Raw genomic sequence first — 24,229 nt, forward strand, 5'->3', positions numbered from 1 at the left:
TCCTTTTTCCTGATGTTGCCATCGCTTGGTATTGCCACATCCACCACTACGGCTTTCCTCTGCTCTTTGTCCACCACCACAATGTCTGGTTGGTTCGCCATTACCATTCTGTCTGTCTGTATCTGGAAGTCCCACAGGATCTTGGCTCGCTCGTTCTCTACCACCTTGGGAGGTGTTTCCCACTTTGACCTTGGGGTTTCCAGTCCATACTCAGCGCAGATGTTCCTGTATACTATGCCAGTCATCTGTCGGAGCCTTATCCTTGATGGACTTATGGATCTTGGATGTTTCAACCTGGATAGTGGCTCTCACACTCACTAGTCCTCGGCCTCCTTCCTTGCGGCTAGCGTACAGTCTCAGGGTGCTGGATTTGGGGTGGAACCCTCCATGCATGGTGAGGAGCTTTCGCGTCTTAACATCTGTGGTCTGTATCTCTTCCTTTGGCCACCTCATTATTCCCGCAGGGTATCTGATCACTGGCAGGGCGTAGCTGTTTATTGCCCAGGATTTGTTCTTGCCATTGAGCTGGCTTCCTAGGACTTGCCCTACTCGTTGGAGGTATTTGGCTGTTGCCGCATTCCTTGTTGCCTGTTCAAGGTTGCCATTCGCCTGTGGTATTCCAAGGTACTTGTAACTGTCCTCAATGTCTGCTATTGTTCCTTCTGGGAGTGAGACTCCTTCTGTGTGGATTACCTTGCCTCTCTTTGTCACCATCCTCCCACATTTCTCGAGTCTGAATGACATCCCAATGTCCGAGCTGTAGATCCTGGTGGTGTGGATCAGTGAGTCGATGTCTCGCTCATTCTTGGCGTACAGCTTGATGTCATCCATGTAGAGGAGGTGACTTACGGTGACCCTGTTCCGGAGTCGGTATCCATAGCCAGTTTTGTTTATTATTTGGCTGAGAGGGTTCAGACCTATGCAGAACAGCAGTGGGAACAGTGCATCTCCTTGGTATATGCCACATTTGATGGATACTTGGGCAAGTGGCTTCCCATTGGCTTCAAGGGTGGTTCCCCACAACCTCATTGAGTTTGCAATGAAGGCCCTTAGAGTTCTATTGATGTGATACAGCTCCAAGCATTCAGTGATCCATGTGTGTGGCATTGAGTCATAGGCTTTCTTGTAGTCAATCCAGGCTGTACACAGGTTGGTGTGTCGCATTCTGCAGTCTTGGGCGACTGTTCTGTCAACCAGGAGTCGGTGTTTGGCTCCTCTGGTATCCTCACCAATGCCTCTCTGTGCTTCGCTTATGTATTGAGCCATGTGCCCACTTATCTTAGCTGCAATGATGCCTGACATGAGCTTCCATGTTGTGGAGAGGCAGGTTATTGGCCGGTAGTTGTACTGTACCCTTTGAGGGATCCTTCATTATCAGGATCGTTCGCCCTTCGGTGAGCCATTCAGGGTGAGTCCCATCCCTTAGCAGTTCATTTGTGCTGCCAGGCGCTCATGGGTTGCAGTGAGCTTCTTTAGCCAGAAGGCGTGGACCATGTCAGGGCCGGGTGCTGTCCAGTTTTCATACCTGAGACTTAGGGAGGTTGCTGTGGTCTTTCCTCAGATCCACCAGCCACTGTGCATCGCTGTTGTGTGATGCCTCCCTCTCCCATATATCTTTCCAGTACTGTTCAGTTTCCAGCCTTGGTGGGTCTGCTCTGCTGTTATTATCTTGCCATTGGGAGTACACTTTCGCAGGTTGTGTTGCGAACAGCCGGTTTATTCGTCTGGCTTCGTTATCTCTGGTGCATCTCTTTTGGCGGCTGGCCAAGGCTTGTAGCCTTTGCTTGGCAGTTTCGAGTGCTTCAGGTATGGGCATCTGCCTGTACCTCTTGGGCATTCGTCTTTTCATTGCACGTCTCTGGGCCTCGCATGGTTGCTCTTATAGCCAAGCACCTCTAGGATCACTGATTCTGAAGCGTATATCAGCTCATTGGTTTCTGTGATTGTTGATGTAGGGATCGCTCTCATGAGACTTTCCGATGGTACTTCACTTAGCTGTTGTAGTTGTCTTCGAGGTTGCCTGCTCAACCTCGCCATGATCTTATCTTTCAGGTCAGTCGCTGCTTTGCTCAGCGTGTCTGTGCTCGTTGGTTTGTAAACTCCTCGGTGGCAGGGAAGCGGGGGTGGATGAGATCCGTCAGTCTCCTGTAAACTTCTCTGTAGTCGGATCTCCCCGTTGTCAGATGCCTCGCTGTCAACTAATTTTGGGTGCCTTTCAGCTGTGACAGTCCACTCTGTGTAACTCGTCTGGGCTGATGTAACCCTGAATATCAGACTGTTCTAACACTATAGAACTTGCTGTCTTCTAAATATTTCAGAGCAGGTCGCCTTGCTGTGTGATACAGCAAATGTTTGACATCTTTTCATTGTAAAATATTTGGGATTGGTTGATTTATTGAGCACAGGGTGTAATTGGATCATCTTTAAAATATTTTTTTATATTGATAAAAATGTAAAAGTGGTGGTTGTAGGAGCTGGCTCCCTGATTACTACGTTTAACATTAAAGATAGCAGTTTTGTAATTAAGCATTTTGTTTTAGCAATAAAGATTTTAATAATACATTCATAGTTTTAAGTCACCTTTCAAATACATTTTTTTAGAAAAAATGCCCTTTATTTAATTAAAAAGTTAATTAATTAATTAATTAAAGTAAAGTAGAGTTATTATTTTGGAAATTAGACCAGTGATTTCAGTAAACTTCAACTATCTCTAGTATTATGTTATTTGTTATTTTATTTTGAATCACACTAATTGTATTTGCTCTTGACACATTTTGCACTCACCACTCGAAGCTTCACATATCCAACTGCCTGCCCATATCAAGGCCCCAGTCAGTACGGCTGTATAGAGATACAGCTCATATCTGGGAATGGCAGCTTTGATCCCCATGTTGAATCAGTAAACAGGGAGCCTAACAGTCAAAAAGCAATAAGTCACTTATTATTAAACTCAACAGAAGACATACTGTATGAGCATAGACATAAATACACAAAATCAATGTTGATAACAATATTATAACACCATTATCAAAACCAATGGTTTAGGTGTACTTTCATATATTAGGCAGCACTACTAATATAACACACTAGATCCCCATAACAAGTATTATTTAGAATGCAGTGCAGTTGTAAAGCAACATATACATGTAAAAAACAACAACACACAAACCAGAATTGCTATAATACTTATATAATCTATGAAGCGTTTCAAACCAGGCATCTTCATCAAGTACAAATCAGAGTGCTTTAACATGCCATTTTACTAAGATGCATTTAGGGTTGACAGACTATTGACTAAAATGGGAATGTAGACCACTAAGTTCTCGGAATGAACCTCGTCAGCTGCGCAACCCTACCTCTCTTTCCTATTATAGCTCTTGCCGTTGGTCTGCTCCGTAGCAGGACAGCTGCAGTGCTATGTGATCTAAAAGGCGCTGGGGACTCACTTAACAGAATAATTAGCACTGACTGGAATGACCAAGAATGGTGCACCACAGTAGGAAAACAAACGTATTTTCCCGTGGAGAGCAACACATTTGCCTAGTTCTCTGTGTATGTGCATGTACCAGGCTCATATCGTGCACTTTATTGTTCAAATTAAAAGAGTTGGACCAGCAAGTTCTGTCCATGCCAAGATGCAGCCATGGCTAAGCAGGACTGCAGTACAGTGTCCTGCATATAAATTAAGGTTTGTTTACAGAGCTGAACACAGACATGCCTTTTATTGTGGGTATGTTTATTTTTAATCCAGTTGATAAATGAAAAAATACTTGTTTTTACTAACCTTGTTTCTGTGTCACACAGTCAAGCAGAGAGGAGTGTTTACAGCGCGATTCTTCAATGTAGAAAAATAAAATAATGGAGACAAGAGGAGGAGGTCTAATTCATCTGTCTTATCGGTGCTTGCCAATGACGCTGCCTGTGATCATCAGTCTTGGCTGTGGCTGTGAGGATGTTGTGGACTCAATGAGAGAAGGAGGAGGAGGTGGGGGAATATACTTATCCTTCGCTACTGTACCGCAATGAGGGGTGGTCCACAAAAGCATTCTGGAACAATAATGATGAGGAGAGCAGGTGCATGGATCTTTCTCATTAGCACCAACCAAAAATCAGTGTGTGATATCGTTATTCTTGAATCATAATCACCATTTATAAAGTATTTCTGGACTAAAGCACTAAATATTTTAAACGAAGATTATAAAATGCTGTTGCACGTAGGCGTATAGTTTCTGCTGTAAAGACAAACATGTTATTTAGCACATGAAAAAGAATCAGCCATATATATAGGCCATATACATAGATCCAGACTACAGGAAGACTAGGTTTAAGTGCGCCACTCACTATGTAAAATTATTTTCAGGTATGCACAAGCTACTGCAAGTCATTTTGCAAGAAACCTTAACTACTAAATGATTTTTTTTATAATTGTGCAACATTGTATAGGAGAATGTTGTATTTCTGTATGCAAAAAAGACACTACTTTGAAGCATTTTCCGTATTTAAACACTAGATGACGGTCTCTGCTATTAAAATAAATCGCTCACAAAACAAGTAGCAAAACATGCACACATAGGTTTCTGATTTAACCTAAATGTGTTTTCAAATAAGTTAAAGCTAACTTAAGTTTTTTTATTTTCAAAGGGAATTGGAATTTTCAATATAAATAATAAAGATTTTTATGTGCGTGTAACCAATACCATGAACAGTGCAAAGGAAGCGCGAGAAAGCCGCGTTTAGCCAGTTGAGGGTTGAGCAACGTAGTGTGCTGCCTGCCTGGGGCAATCTTTCACATACACAAACCGCTCCCTCCCACTGCGAGTGCCTCGCTTCAGATTCAAGTCAAAATACATGAAGCTTCCATTCTGTAGAGAATAACGGCCAGTAGATCTGAAGTGTATAACGGGTAGTGTTAGTTAATGTTGACCAACTTTGCGTTTGTCTCTTTTTTTTGACAAATCAATCTGCCGACGAGCTTTCCAAGGTTTTTAACGTTGTTTCAGACGCGGCCTCACATTTTGGACGAATAGAGCGTCCTAGCTAACTCGCTAAACAAATAAATTTGCTAAATCAAGTGGTTAGCTATTCAGAGTCGCGTGTTTTGTTTTTGGACACGTGCTGTTACATAAATATATATTTGCAACGAATATGTTTTGTTGAGAGCCATACATGACAGCCATTCGCTAACGTCCATTCACCACCGTGCTAGTTGGCTGGCTGCAATCGCTGCCATAACACTTCGGACCGTTGCCTGGCTTTGTGAGGCTAGCTGGTCATCCTCCTCTTAAACAGCTAGCTAATAGTAACGTTAGCTAACAAACAATTCAAGCGCGCTATTTCGAGTAACGCTGTGGAAACCAAAGCGGTAACAACCACACGTCTAAATGGACCACATGTCTATAATAACTCAAGTTTCCAATTCGAAGGAGGAGGAAGTGATATCATTTAACCAGGAAAACGGTAAGAAAAAGTCTTGTTTATGGTGGGCGAGTATTGCTAGCTGGTTAATTACTTTTCCTCACTGACATTAGCCTTACGCTTGCACTTGCTAACTGCTGTAGTAGTAAAAAAATAACGGTTTCCAACATTGTAAGCAACACGTTTATCGCAGGGCCTTTTCCAAACAAACTATAGGAGTAGCATAGCGGCTATGCTATGAGTTTGCACACTATAAACGCTCCAGTGATAAGACGTGTGGTTTCAACGCGGGCTGAAGGAAAATCAACCATTAGTTGTCGATTAAGGCGATTCTTTTTGCTTTTAGAAAAACATCTCTTGACTTTCTTAAGTCCAGTAGAAAACTCTTAATTTAAAAACTAACTCTGTGGCTTCAATTGAATAAATGTGGAAATTAGTGGTGAGAATGGGCATGTAGGCAGTAACAGAGCTGGAATGTACACACATACTTTGTAAACTGAAGATTGGTTTAAAATATGATAAACACCAAGGTAAACTATAGACAAGAGAAAATAGTTTTAAAAATTAGGAGCCATAATAAGGGAGAAATGAATAAACATCAGATACAAAGTGAAAGATCTTTGCCTGATGAGAATAGTTAAAAATAAAGCAAGTATATTGAAAATGGTGTAATGACAAAAAAGTAAAAATAGTTCTTGAAATGGCGACAATTATGAAGCGTAGTATACTTATGACCGCTAGATAAACAGTAATTGTGAATGGGTTTACAGTGTTGTAGGTTTAAAATATGAAATGAAGCGATAATGCAATGTCTTATGTCCAGGTAGATCAAAGATCAGATGTCTTGTAGTAAGGGACAGAAAAGCAGATTTTCATGGTTCGTGGAAGATTATAATATTAAGTATTAACAAGTACATACACTCACTAATGCCTGTATTATGGTGCCCTTAAAACATGCAACAGTAAAAACACTGGAAGATGTCCCAAGGTTAACTAGACAAGTAGTGCAGCTTAAAGATGCAATAGGAAAATATAGTAACTTATAAATAGATTCAACAAACGTATAGCTAACACTACATTTTAAATGAAATGTTAATTGTTGCCTTAACAGTAATGATTTAGTGAAACCGAGGAAACATGACGTTTCCAGTGTCCCCTTAACTGCTGAGATTAAAGGGCAGTAACTGCAGTCTAGTGGATAAAACCTCAACTTTGGAAGCTAAAGAATTAGTACTGGTTTCCACTAGGACATAGTGCTAGCAAATGAATAAATCTATCGTTGCTTGCCTATTTATTTCTTCATTCACACTTTGAGTGGTCTACAGCAAACCTTACATACTTACAATCAAGATTACGTAAACTATTTCCCATTCTTTTTTTCCCCATTGGTTTGATGAGACACTTTTCAGAATACCCAGACCCATGGATGAGTAGGTGTATCAGTATCACATCTCACATCACACCTGTCCGTCCATTAGTAATGTGATAATCTAAGTCTTTCAGGTAGTCCTCTGATGGATTTTGTGTGACTCAAACACGTGTGCCATCATAGGAAATTGTTTGTGCAGGTATATGGGAGTAAGTGATGGTGATTACTACAGTGTGTGGTGGTGAAACTATGCACATACTACTACAGTCATATACACTTACCCCCTCCATATTTGTATGAGGGGGGGGGGGGTGTTTCTTTGTGGCTTGATATTTCAAGATTTGCAAATATCAATATTTATGACAATATAAGGAAAAAATACAGCATCATATTCATAATTGTAGCTTGCAGACAGGAGCGTTTATTAGAGTAAGCATAATGATGTGCATTTCAATACTTTTCTTACAATAAAATACTGTCATTTATGACAATATATCTGTGATTGCAAATTCCACGAAAGGTAAACACAGCGCATGCTCTTCTGGAGCATGTGCAGTAATATCAGCTGGTTTACCTCAGAATGTCTCAAAAAAAAGGTCTCTGCTATTAAAATAAATCGCTCACAAAAAAGTAGCAAAACATGCACACTTAGGTTTCTGATTTAACCTAAATGTGTTTTCAAATAAGTTAAAGCTAATTTAAGTTTTCTTATTTTCACAGGGTATTGGAATTTTTAATATAAATAATAAGATTTTTATGTGCGTGCAACCAATACCATGAGCAGTGCAAAGGAAGACCGAGAAAGCCGCGTTTAGCCAGTTGAGGGTTGCCAATGCCACTATTTTGGGCAGATGTCAGCCACCCCTACCTTCACCCAATGACCAGGTTGCGGCTTCCATCTCTGACTGCATAGACCAGTGTGCTGCACACACAACAGCCATAATTAACAACACAAAACCGCTCTACTGTATCACAGTTGTTCTCCCTTCTGATCTTGTCAAGGTTGGCAGTGGTGCATACTTACAAGAAAGCTCTCACCTAATAAAGAAGTATGTAATTTTAACGTATATATTTGAAAGTATTAGTAGTTTAATGTGGTATTTGATACTGAAAAACAGTTCTGAATTTACTGATGAATAAAATTACTTTGGTGAATAATGCCAGACCCAGACTAGCATTTCCTTGATCTAGAGGACGTTTACTATATTATTAGTATTATACTATTACTATTTTGGATTTATTTGTAGTTACAGTGCATGCCTCAGAAGAGTCACTAGGTTATGTTATTTTAGTTATTCATAATCGAAAGCACTGATGTTATATTTTTTACCTATTTTGGATTTACACTTAAGATAGATTTTCATCAATGACAGTATTTCATTGTAAGTGTAGGATGGAAATGCCTTTCATTATGTTAATAATAAATGCCCATCTGCAAGCTGCAGTCTATAATAAAATGCTAATCTTATATTCTTATTGCTCAATTGCTATCGAGAATTTTATTCACCCTGTATTCATCCTGCTTGCTTATAATGTAAATAACTACGTTTCAGCTTTACCTTCTGTATTTTTATACTGAGTAAATTGGCATAGCCATTCGTTCAGCTTGCGCTCTTATACTCACCTATGATCTTTGCACAGTGTCTCAGTCAAATAGCAGCTTAAAAAAGCAGAGGAATCAGAGCATCTTTAGCACATTTTTGTGCTGCTTCCGTAACTACAATGTGGAGACACCACCTACCAACACCAGCCCCCTACCTCTACCTGTTGAGGAGAATGGATCGCCTCCCAAGGTGAGCAGCTCCACCATTAGATACTAACTTTTTTGTAGCTTTAAAAGTTCAGAAATAATTGTGGCATTATTGTATTTATCTGTTGGATATTGTGTCTGGTGATAGTGGTAGTAGTGGACTGGTTTTTTATCTCTTTACAATGCTTTTAGTTTTCTACTTGTCTACCTACCCCCCTCACCCTGTTTTTCTGTGTCCATCTCTTATGTTGTAGTGTGATCAGGTTGAGGTCATCCCTGTTCTTTGTGTATGTACTTAAATTTTTTCACCCTTTTCTTTGCATGCAAGCTGAGGGTACTGATGCTGGGACATTCTCTCTGTGTGGCTCTGGTGCTCTCTGTTAGCGTGCTGTAGTTAATTTTCAGCCCATCATAGCACTGGCTATGTGGATCTATAATGGGTTTAGATGTTTCCTTTTACAATTACTAGTAATCGGAAACTAACTGGAAAATATAAAAACAGTGTAAAAACAATTTTTATTAATTGCCTAAAGAACCCTCTATCCAAGAAGTGAATAAATTTTATTTAGCCTCTACATGCAATTGTATAATATTGAGAGGTATAACCCTCAACAACTGCGTGCAACTGAGCAAGACACTTCATGCTAGCTCCCTGGGCACTGCATTCTAGCTGTCCAACTCTCCCCCAGGGCGTGGGTCAAATGCTTCAGACACTGCTGGGCTCAAAAAAGTTTCTGTTTTTATTATTATGCTCAGGAGCTGGATTCTTACAGATTTATTTAAATCAGATGAGTGTCTTTCTTTCTCAGCATGAATATTAAATCAACAATCAGTAACCAAAGCTCAATTCCTTAGGTTCATCTCATGTCATTGGAGTTCATGCAGCACTGCTTGTACCTTCAGGCCCATACCATTAGTAAATTATAAGTCCAATAAATGCATCATGTCAGATATGCCTTATCTTAGTTACTGTACATCATTTTCCATAATATGCCCTTTCTAACATGGTGTTGACTTTTCAGCCTTATACATTAATTTATCTTAACATTCTGCAGCTCCTAGTATTTTTTTTTCACCCCAACACAGTCACATTCCCTCAGTATGTTTTGTGCTATTTTCTTTGTTTTTGCCACAGCCACCTGCCAAATACCTCCTACCAGAGATGAAAATATCAGACTATGGCAAAAAGTGTGTGGTAATTGACTTGGATGAGACACTTGTCCACAGCTCCTTTAAGGTAAGATGAGGATTGAGTTCAAATTGAGGTTTGCCACTTTTGATTTTCGTTTGCTTTTGGTTAAAGTGGGTTTTTTTGTCTACTTTGATTGTCGACTCTACTGCTGCTCCATGGCAGCTACTACATGAAGTCTGTCAAGTAAAACTCAGGAATTTGTCTGATGCTATTTTAAAAAATTGGCCAACTGGTCAACTCTCTTGCAAACGTGTTTATTTGGAAACAAGGACTTTAAGTGCCTTAAAAAAAACATGGTAAGCCTTTTCCTTTTAAAGTAATCCTTGTTGTAATACTTCCCATATTAGAAAGTAGAAAATCAAAGCAGTGTTAAATTAGATCAGTGTGAAAACAGTAAAGTTAGCAAGATGGCAGAGGATGTAGCAAAAACAAGAAGTTATGCCTTATAGTACTGCAATTTTGCCTCTATCAAAATTAAATGCCCAATATGTGTGGCTAGTAGGACCTCTGCTGGAAAGTTGTGGTTTTACATATTTTAATAAAATTGTGATTCACTTGTGTTTTTCCTCGCAGCCAATCAGCAATGCTGACTTTATTGTTCCAGTGGAAATTGATGGTACCCTTCATCAGGTATAGTATACACAAAAGATTAAATTATACCCCGTATAAAATTACCACAAAGAAGGCCACTTTGTACCTATATGAAGATCCTGAAGAGACTGGTTGTGATGCAGTTCAAGTAATCCAGGATAGGCTGTATGTATCCTGGTTGGCCTGTTCATGATTACTTGCACTGGGTGGCAGCTGCTGGACTTGTGCAAATGTCTACACTGTGCAAATGAGATTTATTATCTATTGGAGATTTATGAAAATTAAGGCATGTGTGTGTTTCTGTGACAGTATTCAAAAGATCCTAATACTATGAGTTAGAGGTTGTCACTTTTGTGATCCAGTGTATATTCTTAAATCCAAATAGGCCCAAAATTTGATCTGTTTTGCAGGTGTATGTGCTGAAACGACCCCACGTGGATGAGTTCCTTCAAAAGATGGGAAAGCTTTTTGAATGTGTGCTGTTTACAGCAAGTCTTGCTAAGGTGTGTTAAATCAGTCCATGTTTTTATCTCATTTATGTTCTTGTAAAACCACAGTGGCTCTAACAAGGTCAATTTTTGTGTCCTTTTTTGGATTATAATCTTCATCTGCTCATTGTCTAAATGTTCACGCATTCTCTGTTTTGCTGTTCATGTTTTTTACACCTTAGTCCATAATGCAATGGTAAGTTTAAATATTAAATAGTATCAGACGATTTATTATGTGTTAGACTTCTGAGTAGTCTTCAGAGTTTCAGAGTAGTATTTTCCTGAGGACCCTTCTTGTTAATGCTTCAGTTTCTGAAAAATACTGTTGTATGTAGTCTTCCCATTTATTTTAGTTGAGGCGTGTTGAAAAAAATGTGCTTGAAATTGTATCTTCTTTATAACATGGCATCAGTGTTGGATATAGTTTGCACTGAATTCAGGAGTTGCTTAATATTTGTTTATGACGATATGTAACATTTTTCTTTTTGTTTTACTTGGGCAGTATGCAGACCCTGTGGCAGACCTGCTGGACCAGTGGGGAGTGTTTAGAGCGCGCCTCTTCAGAGAATCTTGTGTTTTTCACAGAGGCAATTATGTAAAAGATCTCAGCCGGCTGGGACGAGAACTTAGCAACGTCATCATTGTTGACAATTCACCTGCCTCTTACATTTTTCACCCAGAAAATGCTGTGAGTTCCTTCACTAGATCCAATCTGTCTAGAACAGTCTGATGATACTTTTGTCCGTTCTGAATTATTATCTTGATCATGTTAATTGTTCTTCTCTACTACATCAGAATCATGTTTTGACATTACTATACAATTCACTATAGACTTTGAACTTTGAAACAACATTTAGTTTAGAACAGTACACTGTTCCTTTCTTTTCTGTCTGGACTGTGCCAACACAAAAAAAGTCATTTTTTTATTGTTAAAAAAAATAATAATAATTTGTTTTTTTGGTGATACAAACTCCTTTTCCTATTGTTTTTCCAATTTATTTTTTCTTCAGGTCCCAGTCCAATCATGGTTTGACGATATGAATGACACAGAGCTGTTGGAACTGCTGCCTTTTTTTGAGGGACTCAGCAAAGAAGACGAGGTTTATGGTGTCCTGCAAAATCTAAGGAGCAGGTAGCAGGATTAACAACAGTAAATTTTTGCCCTTCTGAACAACAAGATTTTTCAGACTAAGGCAGATCTTCACACATACACCCTTCTTGTCTTGCCTCAAGTGGACATGTTGGAGTCTCACTGTGGAAACTTTTTTGTAATCCCATCTTTGCTCTTATCTCCTGCTGTCTGAATGCCATGACAAAAAACATTTAATATCCCAGGAGTAAAGAGTCTCACGAAACTCACAAAAAATCCAAAGTTGATAACATTGAGGACAAAATGCTAAGAAGGATGAACTCTGATATTTTGTTTAGTTTTTTCAAAACAACCAAGTTTGAAGTGCTCATTTTACAACAAATTTCTCCTCTTTTGTGGTACCACACAAAGTTCATGGCAGATTTTGTCCTCATATTGTTGCTATGCAGGCAGTTTTCTGGTGGTTAAAAGGACTGTGATTCTCTTTTCTAACTGGATGAAGTGCCTTGTGTGAGTGTTGTTTATATGGGGAGATATTTTGTACATGGCATTTCCAGAGTACTTAAGTCTTTTCACAGACAGTATGCTTTATAGCACTGGAATATCTTTATATAAAAGTTATACCTTAGTTTTGAGGTTTTCTGGGGGAGGGGCTGATCATGTTTTACTTCTCCATAGTGTTCAGTTTTTCCCAAAGTACAGTATGCTAGTGCCATTATATAGTTGTGACTTTCTGCTTTCATATGTATTTTAGGAAGAAATACACTTGCATTTGAGAACATCATGCCTGGGTTACAAGTACAGTACCTACTTGCGTCTGATTGATTTGTTCTGAAAGGTCATACAGTTGTGCCCTTTATTTTTCTCTTACTGATGTTACTCTCCGTTTTCTTGCCAAAATTTAAAATATTTTGGATGAACTTCATATCTTATCATCAATAACTGTTATCGCATAATGGCAAGTATAGCATTAAAGGTTTTAATTATTTTGACAAATATGTCACATTAATTTGTCCTTTGTCATGTCACACTCATCCGATAAGTGGTGTAGCTCCGCCCTGGAGGGATGATCTTTCTCCAGAAGTGCACATAGTTAAAAAGGTATTCTTTTTGTCACATGGTCTGGGATCTCACAACAAATGGGTTGAGTTCTGTGTTTTTATTTTTTCACGGGATTTTGTGTATTTAAGGAATATACAATAATGTAGGATAGTGTTGGGTCGAGTCTGGACCATGTTGAAAGCACATCATTGTGGTGTGTGGTGTTTACCTTCCCAGACTCTTCAACTCTTCACCTCAGTGCCTACATTTGAGAGGAGCCACATAAATCAAATGCTGCAGCATTAGCTACTATGGCAATAACCTTTTTGTTTCATTGTTTTAGTTTAATTGTTTAAAGCCCTAACGAAGTTAGTTGATTGGCCTGAAAACCCCAGTGTTTTAAAATGTTGAGTGTTCATCTTTTCCCCTATCAGATCCAGGAACTTAGATTTGAAATTATTGGAATATCCAAATGACATGTTTTATGAATGAATATTGCTATGTCTCCAATTCTATAGTTACATGCTTTTGATGTGGAAGAAAATAAAGTAGACCCTTTCCAAATCTCGATATGGGTGCTTAGTCCTGCCCCTGCTGTGAGACAGACAGCACGTATGTTAGGGCGTTAGCTCCTAACTAAACACTACAGGGTCACTGCACTGTAGATGCACAAATCAATGTTTATGATTATTAGTGTCACATCTAAGTGTTATTACATTATTTAATTAGTATTTTTTTATTGACCCGACCATGTATGTAGACCCAATGTGGTCAGGTAAATTAACACTGTTGAATAATAAAATGAAGCAGTGAAGCATGAAATATTTTGCGGTGCCATCCAGAAATTGTTATCTCAAAAAATGTTCTTTGCTTTATTGTGAATTATAGTGTTAGTATTAAGAACATCTACTCTCACATTTTTTACAGTTAAAGGCTGCTCCTCAGGCAGATTAAGTGTCAAGAGTTGATGTTGATGAGTATTCACAATGCTCATAATAATGGTTTTAATGACAAGGTCTATTTCTAAAAAGCATTTGGTCAAGTAATCTCCACCTCTTAATGACTACCTTTCTCAAAAAATGTATATTTCTGATATTTTTGTATCTGCCTTTTATCAGTATTTGGGGGAGGGGAGTTGCATATTACACCCTGTATCCAGCTTTTTGTTCCTTGTCTTTCATGTGTGTAATGTCCCCCTGTCTTGCCTTTGGTAAAAATTCTCAGTCAGGCCTCATGTTTCCTATTGAGTGTGTGTGCACATGTGTTTGTATGTACACAGATCCTTTTAATTCCTTACCTTTTTTTTCTTTTGTGTATCACCTGACTCAAATCACATTCAACCTTTGCATTAATTTAACGCCAAAGTTCTTCAACACTTGTGTTAGTCACTTTTGTAAACACTTTGTTGTCATTGTGTTGTTAATTTGAGCCTTATTTTTTCTTTCCGTAATAAATTGCGTTATGGAAAGACTTTTTTCATGTATTTTCTTCAAATTGTTGAATGGTACAGGAATAAAGTCAAAGATCATCGCTTTACGATGGTGTCACTGGTTCAGTCTTTTTTACCTATGTATTTTTCATTTCAAAAATCACGAATAAAAATTTATAATACATTCTACGTATTAGAACAGTTGGCATTTTTCCTTACATCGCAAAGTTGAGACATTAGTCTCAAATTCTGTGGGTATTTGACAATGTCCTAGTTTTTGTTTAGTTTGTAATTACATTTGAAATAATGAGGCTTTTTAAGAAGGGCTTCACATCTACATCAGTCAGTTCGGTTCGGTGGTTACTGTAGACAGTGACCACCAAGTATTATGATCCCACTTCCGAAATTATTTGTAACATTCCTTATGGTCAGACCAATGTTTCTAAAAATTATACAAACACACACTAGGAACAAAGCTATTCTGTGTATATTTAGGAAAGGAAAGGAAATAACTTAAGGCACTACAGTTCAATATATTTTATCTTTACAGAATTATTTTAACAGAAATTTGACACCAATACTGCAATGCGGCACAGTCTCATTCCCAGGAACAAGTTGACCCCTTCTAAAATGTAGGATCTAATTTCCAGGCAGACTGATAAAGTGACTAGGTAAACATGCTCAGCCTGATTTTCTTACCAGTGTAATGTCTGTGCTGCTAGACTTTTCGTTTAATAGTTTTTTAGTAGTACTTTTTTTTATGGAGTCAAATTAGGGTCAGATTAGAATTGTATGTCACTGTTGCAGTTTCAGTGCAGCTGTGCAAACATGAACTGAACGCTTCTGATGTGATTGGTAGTTGTAAAAAAAAATTAAGATGTCGGTTGGCCATTTTAAAAAGTATTCATATATCATATGAATATAATTGTTATTTTACTGTATGTCTGGCAACACTGGCTCAGACACTGTTTTAAAATTCCTCTTAGCAATAGATTGTAATGTAAGCGTGCTCTCCAAGAAAGAATGCATTATTTTGACCAACACGTTCTATTTACATAAATAACAAATGACTCATTGTATTGTTCTTGTTTATTCTGAATGTATTGTTTGGAGATGCTTTACACAGATTAAACAAAATGAATTGAACTCCTAGAATAACAATGTCTTAAATTGTTCTACATCAATTGTATGGCATTTGTTTGTGAGTAATTACAGTGAAACTAACTAATTGGGTCCGTGCAGGTCCGTGCATGAAGTGCGATATCAGAGGGTCACTTACAGAATCACCTGCCAACTAAGTTTTCGGGGCATCCAGCTTCATTAGACTGCAGCGACATCACGACCTTGTCGACACCTGATGAGGAAGAATTTAGCGCATCTGCGGTGTTCTGGCGATTTTCAGTTTATGGTGAGACTGAAATTGCGTCCTCCCGCTTGGCCGGTTGATGCTCTTATGCCCAGGAAGACTCTCTAATGTTGTGCCGATCTTTGCAAGTATTCTAAACAGTGATTTATTACAGTTTATTGTGGCTGATTAGACATGCTCCATCATTGGACTTCCTGTCTCTGAGCCTGCTTTACCTGCAGGAGAATAACAGCCACTCAACCTGCCTCACAATAACTAAACTCATTGTGAGCCTTGACTGCCCTAATGTGCATCGCATCATCTTTGTGAGACACTTTGACCTGCAGTGTGGGAGCCCCACAGGGAACTGTCCTGGCCCCCTTCTTCTTCACCCTCTACACTGCAGACTTCAGACACAACTCATCTGGCTGTGTTCTGCAGAAGTTCTCAGATGACTCTGGCAATTGTTGGACCTATCACTGACGATGATGACGCAGAGTACAGAGAACTGACACAGAACTTTGTGGACTGGTGTCAGCAGAACCGCTTTCTAATCAATGCAGGGAAGACAAAAGAGATGGTGGTGGACTTCCGCAGATGTCAGTCTACACCCCCTCCTCTAGTGAACGTTCAGGGAATGAACATCCAGAGAGATTGGACTGTACCTGGGTGTTCACCTTAACACCAAACTAGACTGGACTAACAACACAGACGCACTGTACAGGAAGGGTCAGAGCAGACTCTACCTACTAAGAAGGCTGTTGGAGAAATACTGCATTTAATCATTGAAACATTGTTGGAATTTATTTTGCTGATCTGCTCAAGCCTTGTCAGCTGTGCTATAGCCTTGAAGTTTTCTCCCTTCTGTTCTGCAAGAAATAGGGAGTACCAGTGTGTAGCATCCTTATCTGATGTGCCCAATGCTTGCTTTGTGCAGAAAATATTTCCTACGTACTGTGTGACTATGCACCTCCCAGAATGCAATACATATTATGAGCTGAATCCTTGTCTTCTCTTCAGTGAGAGGAAGTTGCCTTTGCTGTAAACTGCTCACTCCTTGCAAGTAAAATCCTGAAGAAGGTCTCAACTGATTGTGTCTGCTTTATTTAAGATTTCCCTAACATAATTGGGGGCTCGTCCGGGATCCCAAGATCCTCTCTTTGCCGGGACATCGAGTCGGCGACTGAAGTCTGTGCACAGCCAGGTTTGGAACCTGCAGAAAATCCTGGGAGGTGAATTCCTGCCCAGGTCAGACGTCGGCTGGTGGTCCGACGAGGCGAGGTGACGGGATCCTGAACCAGGGCCAGGACACAGATCAGGCGAGTATGAAAAGAGTAAATCCTAAGGTATCTTAAATTCCGTGAGTGGCTCACGAGGTAAAAGAAGACTGGGTCTTCAGAAAGTTCCGTGACGAGGTCACGAGGTAAAAGAGGACCGGGTCCTCATAAGAATTCCGTGAGTGGCTCACGAGGTAAAAGAAGACTGGGTCTTCAGAAAAGTTCCGTGACAAGGTCACGAGGTAAAAGAGGACGGGGTCCTCGTAAAATAGATTAATGATAGTTTGTCTGATTGAAGCAGCGGCAGAGTGGAAACCTGACGGTGTCAACGTAAACTCTAATCAGCTGGAGTAAATCAGACTATAAATAAGTGTTATTGTTTGTCAGTCTCTAAGTGAATTTTAACTTCTTAGAGGAAGTCTCAGAGACCTTTTGTGTTGTGTGTCTGATTGAGATCAAAATTGAGAGGTTGGTTTGCTCAGACAGCTGTGTCCGCAGGAAACTAGTTCCTGTAGAAGCTTGGCACAGTCGATGATCTCTGTGAACACTGTGACTGATCGTTGATCTCAATCTTCGTAGTGAAGCAAATTAAAGAACACTAAGGGTGAAAACCTTGAAGGTGATTCGAAATACATGTCTAAAAGACATTCTTAGTCGACTATAATAATATATATAAAACTTACCACAGTGGAAAAAGAAATTGGGATTTGATGGAAATTTAAAAAAAAAAAAAAGTGTAAAAAATTGGTGGATAAAATAACAGTGATAACTAAAACTGTTTAAAGAAAGAGATGGGGAATATAATAAAGGGACCAGTTAAAAATTCATGCTATATGCATAACAAGATTTTGAATTCAAAATAAACACTAAAGTGGTGTAAAACTATGGAATAAATTAAGTGAAGACATAAAAAATATTAATGAAATGATAGAAATATAATAGAAACTATATAATAGATATAATTTAATAATTGTTTTATATTAATATAAAAAATAACCTATAATAGAACAAAAATAATATAATTGATGTGCTTAAATATAAAGGCATGCGTCAATTAAAATATAGGAAAGAACAAGCTCATTGATTAATTAGATGGAATGTTGTGGAAGTGGTGCACGAATATTAACATTCTGTTATAATTCCTTTTTGTTAAAATACTTTATGTGATGTATGAAACTAACAGTCTATGTTCAGATATTGAATACAAATCAATGAAATGAAGCAAAAGCAACAATGTTTGCTGTAGACAGTGAAGGATGCTATTGGCACTGACTTATGTGTAAGACTGCATGATTACCCACAAATTACCCTAACCATATTTGGCAAAAAGGAAAACCTGCACATGAGGTTGTTAACAGAGTTTATGATTGGAATCCAAAATAAAAGTGTGAATACAGCTCAATGACGGTGTGAGAGAGAATAGCTCTGAACTGGAAAACCCAGACTGTGCCCACAGCCCACCTTAGAGGAAATGAACAATGAGCAACAGTGTGCTTTAGGTTTGGCAGAGAGACGCAGCCCATACTGCATGGCTGAGGCCACAGACCAGCTGACTGTCCACAGAATGATTATGCTGGAGCAAAGTGATGGGCGAGAGGCCGATGGGGTTCCAGTACCAGTGTAGATAACACTGAGGAGGGAGGTGAATGCACTGACACACTCCACAATGAAGATACACACACACACGCACACGCAGACACACTCACTGATGATGTCACAGCTAACAGCAATGAAGAATGCTTGCTATGCTTAGACTCAGAAATGCTCACAGCTATGCAATGAAGAATGCTTGCAACGCATTATTAATAATGCCTTTTGTAGCATCCCAGTTCCCCCAGGTTCACAATTTTGTTTGCGTTTACTTACAAAGGTCAGCGATACACATACACCAGGCTACCCCAAGGTTATTGTAAAAGCCCGACTAGTTTCCGACTAGTGTATGCCAGCAAATTTTGCTGAAATTACACCCCCACACAGTAGTCAGATATTACTGTACGCAGATGATATTCTGGTAGCGTCACAGACTGAAGAAGAATGCAGGAAAGATACTGTAGCACTTCTTTCTTTTCGGCCAGAGAACAGTCACAAGGTCAGTAAAAACAAACTGCAACTGTTGAAGAAAGAACTTAAATATTTAAAACAAAGTGAACAAAAATTGATCCAAATAAAGTTTTCAAAAGTAGAGAACCTAGACCAGATTTACAGGACAACCCAATACCTGGTTCTGTATTTGTCTTTGTGGATGGACCAAGCACAAAGTCTGAAACTAGAAAAACGCAGAGTGGCTGTGTGGTTCTGACTGATAGTGAGACCTTGAAAGCAGAACCGCTACCCCCACACTACAGAGCACAAGCAGCAGAAATAATTGCACTGACTAAGGCATGCAAACTCAGGTCAGATAGTTACCATCTATACTGATAGCAGATACGCACAATGAACTATTCATATATTTACCAGTCAATGGGAAAATCCAACGGGAAAGACTACATTGCAGATGTAATGAATGAAATTAATGAAAAATTTGTTAAAAGCAGTACAACTACCAGCAAAAATAGCCATTTGATGCACTGCACTCTCAAAAGTGAAAAGAAAAATGGACTCAAAGGACAAACTGCTGAAAAGTTATTACTATGTTTGACGAGGGGAACCTGTCCTACCAACATCCTTCTATAAAGGAGCAGCAATATTGAGACGTGGGCCTTGCCATGTCTCAACGGGGGGGATGGTATGGATAAAAAAACAAACTACTATACAGCTTATGCATTTACAAATTATTCTAAAAAAATGTTGTTCCCGATGCACCACTTGCTCTAAATATAACCTCTAAAGGAATTATTCGACAAACAAGAAGAACATTCCCTATAGCAGAATATCCATTTCATTATTTGCATATTGGATTTTTGTGAATTAACTAGGTGTCAATGTAAAAAGTATCGTTTGACAATTATTAACCTTTTTTCCAAATGGGTAAAGGTGTTCCCCACAACTACTAATTATTCACCACCTGTAGCAAAAACTCTAGTAAAAGATATAATACGATTTGGGTTACCAGATCGAATTTATAGTGAAAACGGACAACACAGATTTTTCCTACCTGCTGCTATCAGACTATATAATCAGAACCGTTAACTTACTATTGCTACATTAACTCACCTACTGCATCAGTGATTTATGTAATAATCTCCTCTATGCACCATTTGTGCAAATCAGAACAATATTTAAATTTAACAACCCTTCCAATGCCTTCCATATGTCAAAGGTGTTAAAACATCACAAGAAATGTTTTTCTGAAAATGCTTTTCAAGATGTGCCTTGCCCACAGGAGGGACCACTGCAGGTTGGTGACTGGGTGTTCATCAGAGTCATAAAGCGCAAGAACTGGACCTCACCCCGATGGGAGGCCCACATAGAGTGACGCTGACAACACCTACAGCCTGCAAAGTCGAAGGCATCTCCCGGTGGATACACAACACACACTGCAAAAGGCAACAGGTACAGGCAACCGAGTAGTATTGTCCGTGAGAAAAAACCCAACCGAGGGAGGGGAAAAGTCTGCCTACAAAGGGGGTCAGCAGCATTTAGAGCACTGGTCGTCTCAACAGCAGTGAAGAAACCAGCGGTACCTTCTCTCACTTTGGGGACATTCTCATAAGGAGATACTATGAGGGGACACTGTCCAGCCACGGGAGTTGTACTAACTGCCCTTGTACTGTTGATTGATGCTAGGCCACTCCCTGACCTCATCGAGGATGAGGAGAGACCTCCTGACCAGTATCACACTAATTTGTGGTATTGTTAAATGAAGACAGAGCACTCTTAACTTTACTGGTTCAGTGTGTCTCTTATTATGATGGTCCTGATTTCATGGGGACCCTCCCACAGTCTGATATCAACTATGTTTGTAGGCACACAATCTATGTGCATCTTCCACCCAATTGGGTAGGTTGGTGTGCCCCTGTTTATGTTTCAGATGGCTCCTACGTGATAACACCACAGCAGATGACTTCCAAGGGACGGCTACGGAAGCGAGAGATTGATCTGAAGGAAAGTGATCGGATCTGGGGATCAGACGTCCCCATGGACAAGAAGCTCTGGACTACAGGCCAGAAAGTGGCACTATCCCTATTTCCATGGTTGGGGGACCGCCTGGTGGTAGATCTGCTCACTGCAAGCCAAGGTGGAGTGTGTGCAATAGTGGGCCCCAAGTGCTGCACATACATTCCAGGAGACGACCAAGACGCAAAGGTCACCCAACAGGCACTCCGTGACCTACAGCACATATCCAATGTGCAGGCGGCTGATGTAGTGAAAGACAAATCCTGGTTTGATTGGTTTAGGTCTGGCACATGGACTGACATTCTGATGAAGATTTTTGGACCGATTCTACTGATTCTTTTGGTTCTGATGCTGATTGTGTTGTGCGTAATTCCCTGTTTGAGGGCCATGATCATCAGGATGGTGAATCAAGGCCTTCTCAGGGTGTGCGCAGTCATGCACTCTCGGCAAATACTCTATACACCTTTGAAGCTCGATAACTGTGAAGAGGATCTCCACGATGTCGACGGAAATGGACGCTAAGCTGTACATATTGTGCTTCTGTGCTTCTGACCCTGCCTACGACGTTGCAACATTTATTTCATGTTTTATGATGACTGCACTGAAAATCGAAAGAAGTTGTGCTGTTCTGATGTATGCATGATTGTTTAATAAATGTTTCAATGTTAAACAGGAGGGAAATGTTGGAGAAATACTGCATTTAATCATTGAAACATTGTTGGAATTTATTTTGCTGATCTGCTCAAGCCTTGTCAGCTGTGCTATAGCCTTGAAGTTTTCTCCCTTCTGCTCTGCAAGAAATAGGGAGTACCAGTGTGTAGCATCCTTATCTGATGTGCCCAATGCTTGCTTTGTGCAGAGAATATTTCCTACGTACTGTGTGACTATGCACCTCCCAGAATGCAATACATATTATGAGCTGAATCCTTGTCTTCTCTTCAGTGAGAGGAAGTTGCCTTTGCTGTAAACTGCTCACTCCTTGCAAGTAAAATCCTGAAGAAGGTCTCAACTGATTGTGTCTGCTTTATTTAAGATTTACGAAGGGAACTAACAATTTCCCTAACAAAGGCTGAGGTCGTTTGGACTGAAGGGGACACTCCTGAGAACTCTCTTTGACTCTGTGGTGGCGTCAGCCATCCTGTACAGCGTGGTCTGCTGGAGCAGCAGCATCACAGAGAGGGGAGGAAGAAGCTGGATAAGGTCATTAAGAAGTCCAGCTCTGTCCTGGGCTGCACTCTGGAGTCAGTGAGGGAGGTGGGAAACAGAAGAGTTCTGGCAAAATTCACATCTATGCTGGACCACGAGTCTCACCCACTGCAGGATACACTGTCTGCCCTGGAGAGCAGATTCAGTGACAGACTGATCCGCCCTCACTGTGGGAAGGAGAGATTCTGCAGGTCCTTCCTGCTGCTGTCAGATTTTATAATGAACAATTATAACATGGTGCACATTTCTACCACACTGCCACACACACGCTACATCTCCAGAGCATTTGCACCAGTCACTTTAATATCTCACTCACTTTGTTTGGTGCAGTCACCTTACCTCATTGTTATATGTACATGATATTGATAATCTGTGGAGGTCTAAGTTCTAATTTCTTATAATTATTATTCTGGTATTTCTTCTGTGTATATGTCTATATGTCTCTGTGCAACATGGTAATTTCCCCATCGCGGGACAATAAAGGTATTCTATCTATCTATCTACCTTGCATTGAACATCTTACGTGCATGTTCTTATGATGATAAAGCAGCAGTCCTTTTTTTTTCACAAAACATTTGTAGTCAGAACTGCCCATATGTTTTTTAACCAATGTTTATTTACCAAGTTTAAATCTGCCAACTCACAAAATCTTCAACATCTTCAAGGCTGAACATGTAAAATGTAATATTATCTATCAGCATAGAAACATATAAAACAATGGCTTAATTATTTTTTAAACAAGTTGCTAAAAGACCTACAGACTGTTTTCCTCAGATCAGGATGACAGATGAATCAGAAACAACAGTGCATCCTGGAACACTGTGGGTTCACCTCTTGTAATGCAGTCCTATGACCTATATGAGGCAGAGAGACAGTCATCATTGACACGAATGTCCTCTTTTGGCCAAAATCCCTTCCACACCCCAGAAGAACAACAGCATGCAGAGCTATGATTTTGGACTGCATTACAAGACGTGAACCCACAGTGTTCCAGGATGCACTGTTGTTTCTGATTCATCTGTCATCTGCACGTACAGTAAGATGTTCAATGCAAGGTATGATGACTACTAAACCAATACCGAAGGTAGGTGGTGGAAAATAAAAAGATCCTCTGCAGGCACTCATCTGCTCTGTACATACAGTACAGTAGAGATGTTGCGTGACGGATCATCTGATCACACACACTTTGTCACAGAATCTTCCTCACGAAGATGATGCGATGCACATTAGGGCAGTCATGGCTCACAATTAGTTTAGTTATTGTGAGGCAGGTTGAGTGGCTGTTATTCTCCCGCAGGTAAAGCAGGCTCTGAGACGGAAAGTCCAATGATTGAGCATATCTTAACAGCCACAAATAAATTGTTATAAATCACTGTTTAGAATACTTGCAAAGACCGCCACAACATTAGAGTGTCTTCCTGGGCATAAGAGCATCAACCGGCCAAGCAGGAGGACGCGATTTCAGTCTCATCATAAACTGAAAAATCACCGGAACACCGCAGATGCGCTAAATTCTTCCTCATCAGGTGTCGACAAGGTCGTGATGTCGCTGCAGTCTAATGAAGCTGGATGCCCCGAAAACTTTGTTGGCAGGTGATTCTGTAAGTGACCCTCTGTAAGTGACCCGACGGTGGCGAGCTGACTGACCTGTCATTCCTTTAGCAAACGCCATGAGTCGTAACGTAATCGACAGTTGTCAGCACTTGGTTAAATAGCTTGGTTAAATAAATTATTTAGATAAATGATTGTTACGTTGATTAATGTTAACAATGTGGGTCTCAGTGTGTGTCAAAACACAACCGCAGTCCTTCAAGAGTTACAAATATTTGCCGATGTTGCGCTTCAAATGCTCTTGGGCGTTTTATTGTAAAAGTCCGTCGACTGGCCCCGCCCCCGGTTTCCCTTTTTCTTATTTCGTTTTGAAAGGGGAGAAAAGGAGAATGAGTAAATCAGTATATCGCAAATGTGTTTTACCGATTT

The 24,229-nt window shown here is 39.8% G+C and overlaps 3 protein-coding genes across 13 annotated transcripts in view; 2 read left to right on the forward strand and 1 right to left on the reverse strand.

Annotated features, from left to right (window-relative positions):
* LOC114843958 (protein-cysteine N-palmitoyltransferase HHAT-like protein) overlaps positions 1-3,977 on the reverse strand; it is a 22,535-nt gene extending 18,558 nt beyond the window's left edge. The window contains exons 1-2 of one of the 3 annotated variants that reach the window (XR_003783659.3): positions 3,785-3,977; positions 2,785-2,912 (exon numbers count right to left, since the gene is read on the reverse strand). Coding sequence is in view for 2 of the 3 variants with exons in the window: in XM_029130868.3 (XP_028986701.1) it covers positions 2,785-2,890 (106 nt within the window). In the remaining variant the exon portion in view is untranslated. Of the gene's footprint in view, positions 1-2,784; positions 2,913-3,356; positions 3,379-3,784 lie in introns of those variants that run through there. The other 2 variants (XM_029130868.3, XM_029130869.3) reach the window with 2 other exon arrangements.
* Positions 3,978-4,768: 791 nt separating this feature from the next.
* LOC114843959 (CTD small phosphatase-like protein) lies at positions 4,769-22,052 on the forward strand. 9 transcript variants are annotated; one of them, XM_055503548.1, is made up of 9 exons: positions 4,769-5,457; positions 7,505-7,833; positions 8,426-8,577; positions 8,789-8,821; positions 9,670-9,771; positions 10,300-10,356; positions 10,728-10,820; positions 11,308-11,493; positions 11,816-22,052. In XM_055503548.1, coding segments are annotated over exons 2-9 (750 nt in total). In that variant the 5' UTR covers positions 4,769-5,457; positions 7,505-7,832; the 3' UTR covers positions 11,942-22,052. The 9 variants fall into 9 exon arrangements, 6 of the variants coding, with proteins under 6 accessions (XP_055359523.1, XP_028986708.1, XP_028986706.1 ...); XM_029130875.3 differs by having other exon boundaries at positions 7,787-7,833; XR_008692965.1 differs by lacking the exon at positions 7,505-7,833 and having other exon boundaries at positions 4,770-5,457; positions 11,816-17,125; positions 17,222-22,052.
* Positions 22,053-23,691: 1,639 nt separating this feature from the next.
* LOC114844607 (serine/threonine-protein kinase OSR1-like) overlaps positions 23,692-24,229 on the forward strand; it is a 31,021-nt gene continuing 30,483 nt past the window's right edge. Inside the window, exon 1 of the mRNA XM_055503544.1 lies at positions 23,692-23,850. The gene's annotated coding sequence lies outside the window, so the exon portion shown is untranslated. The remainder of the gene's footprint in view (positions 23,851-24,229) is intronic.

The sequence above is a fragment of the Betta splendens genome, chromosome 17, assembly GCF_900634795.4.
Source record: "Betta splendens chromosome 17, fBetSpl5.4, whole genome shotgun sequence".
Taxonomy (NCBI): Eukaryota; Metazoa; Chordata; class Actinopteri; order Anabantiformes; family Osphronemidae; genus Betta; species Betta splendens.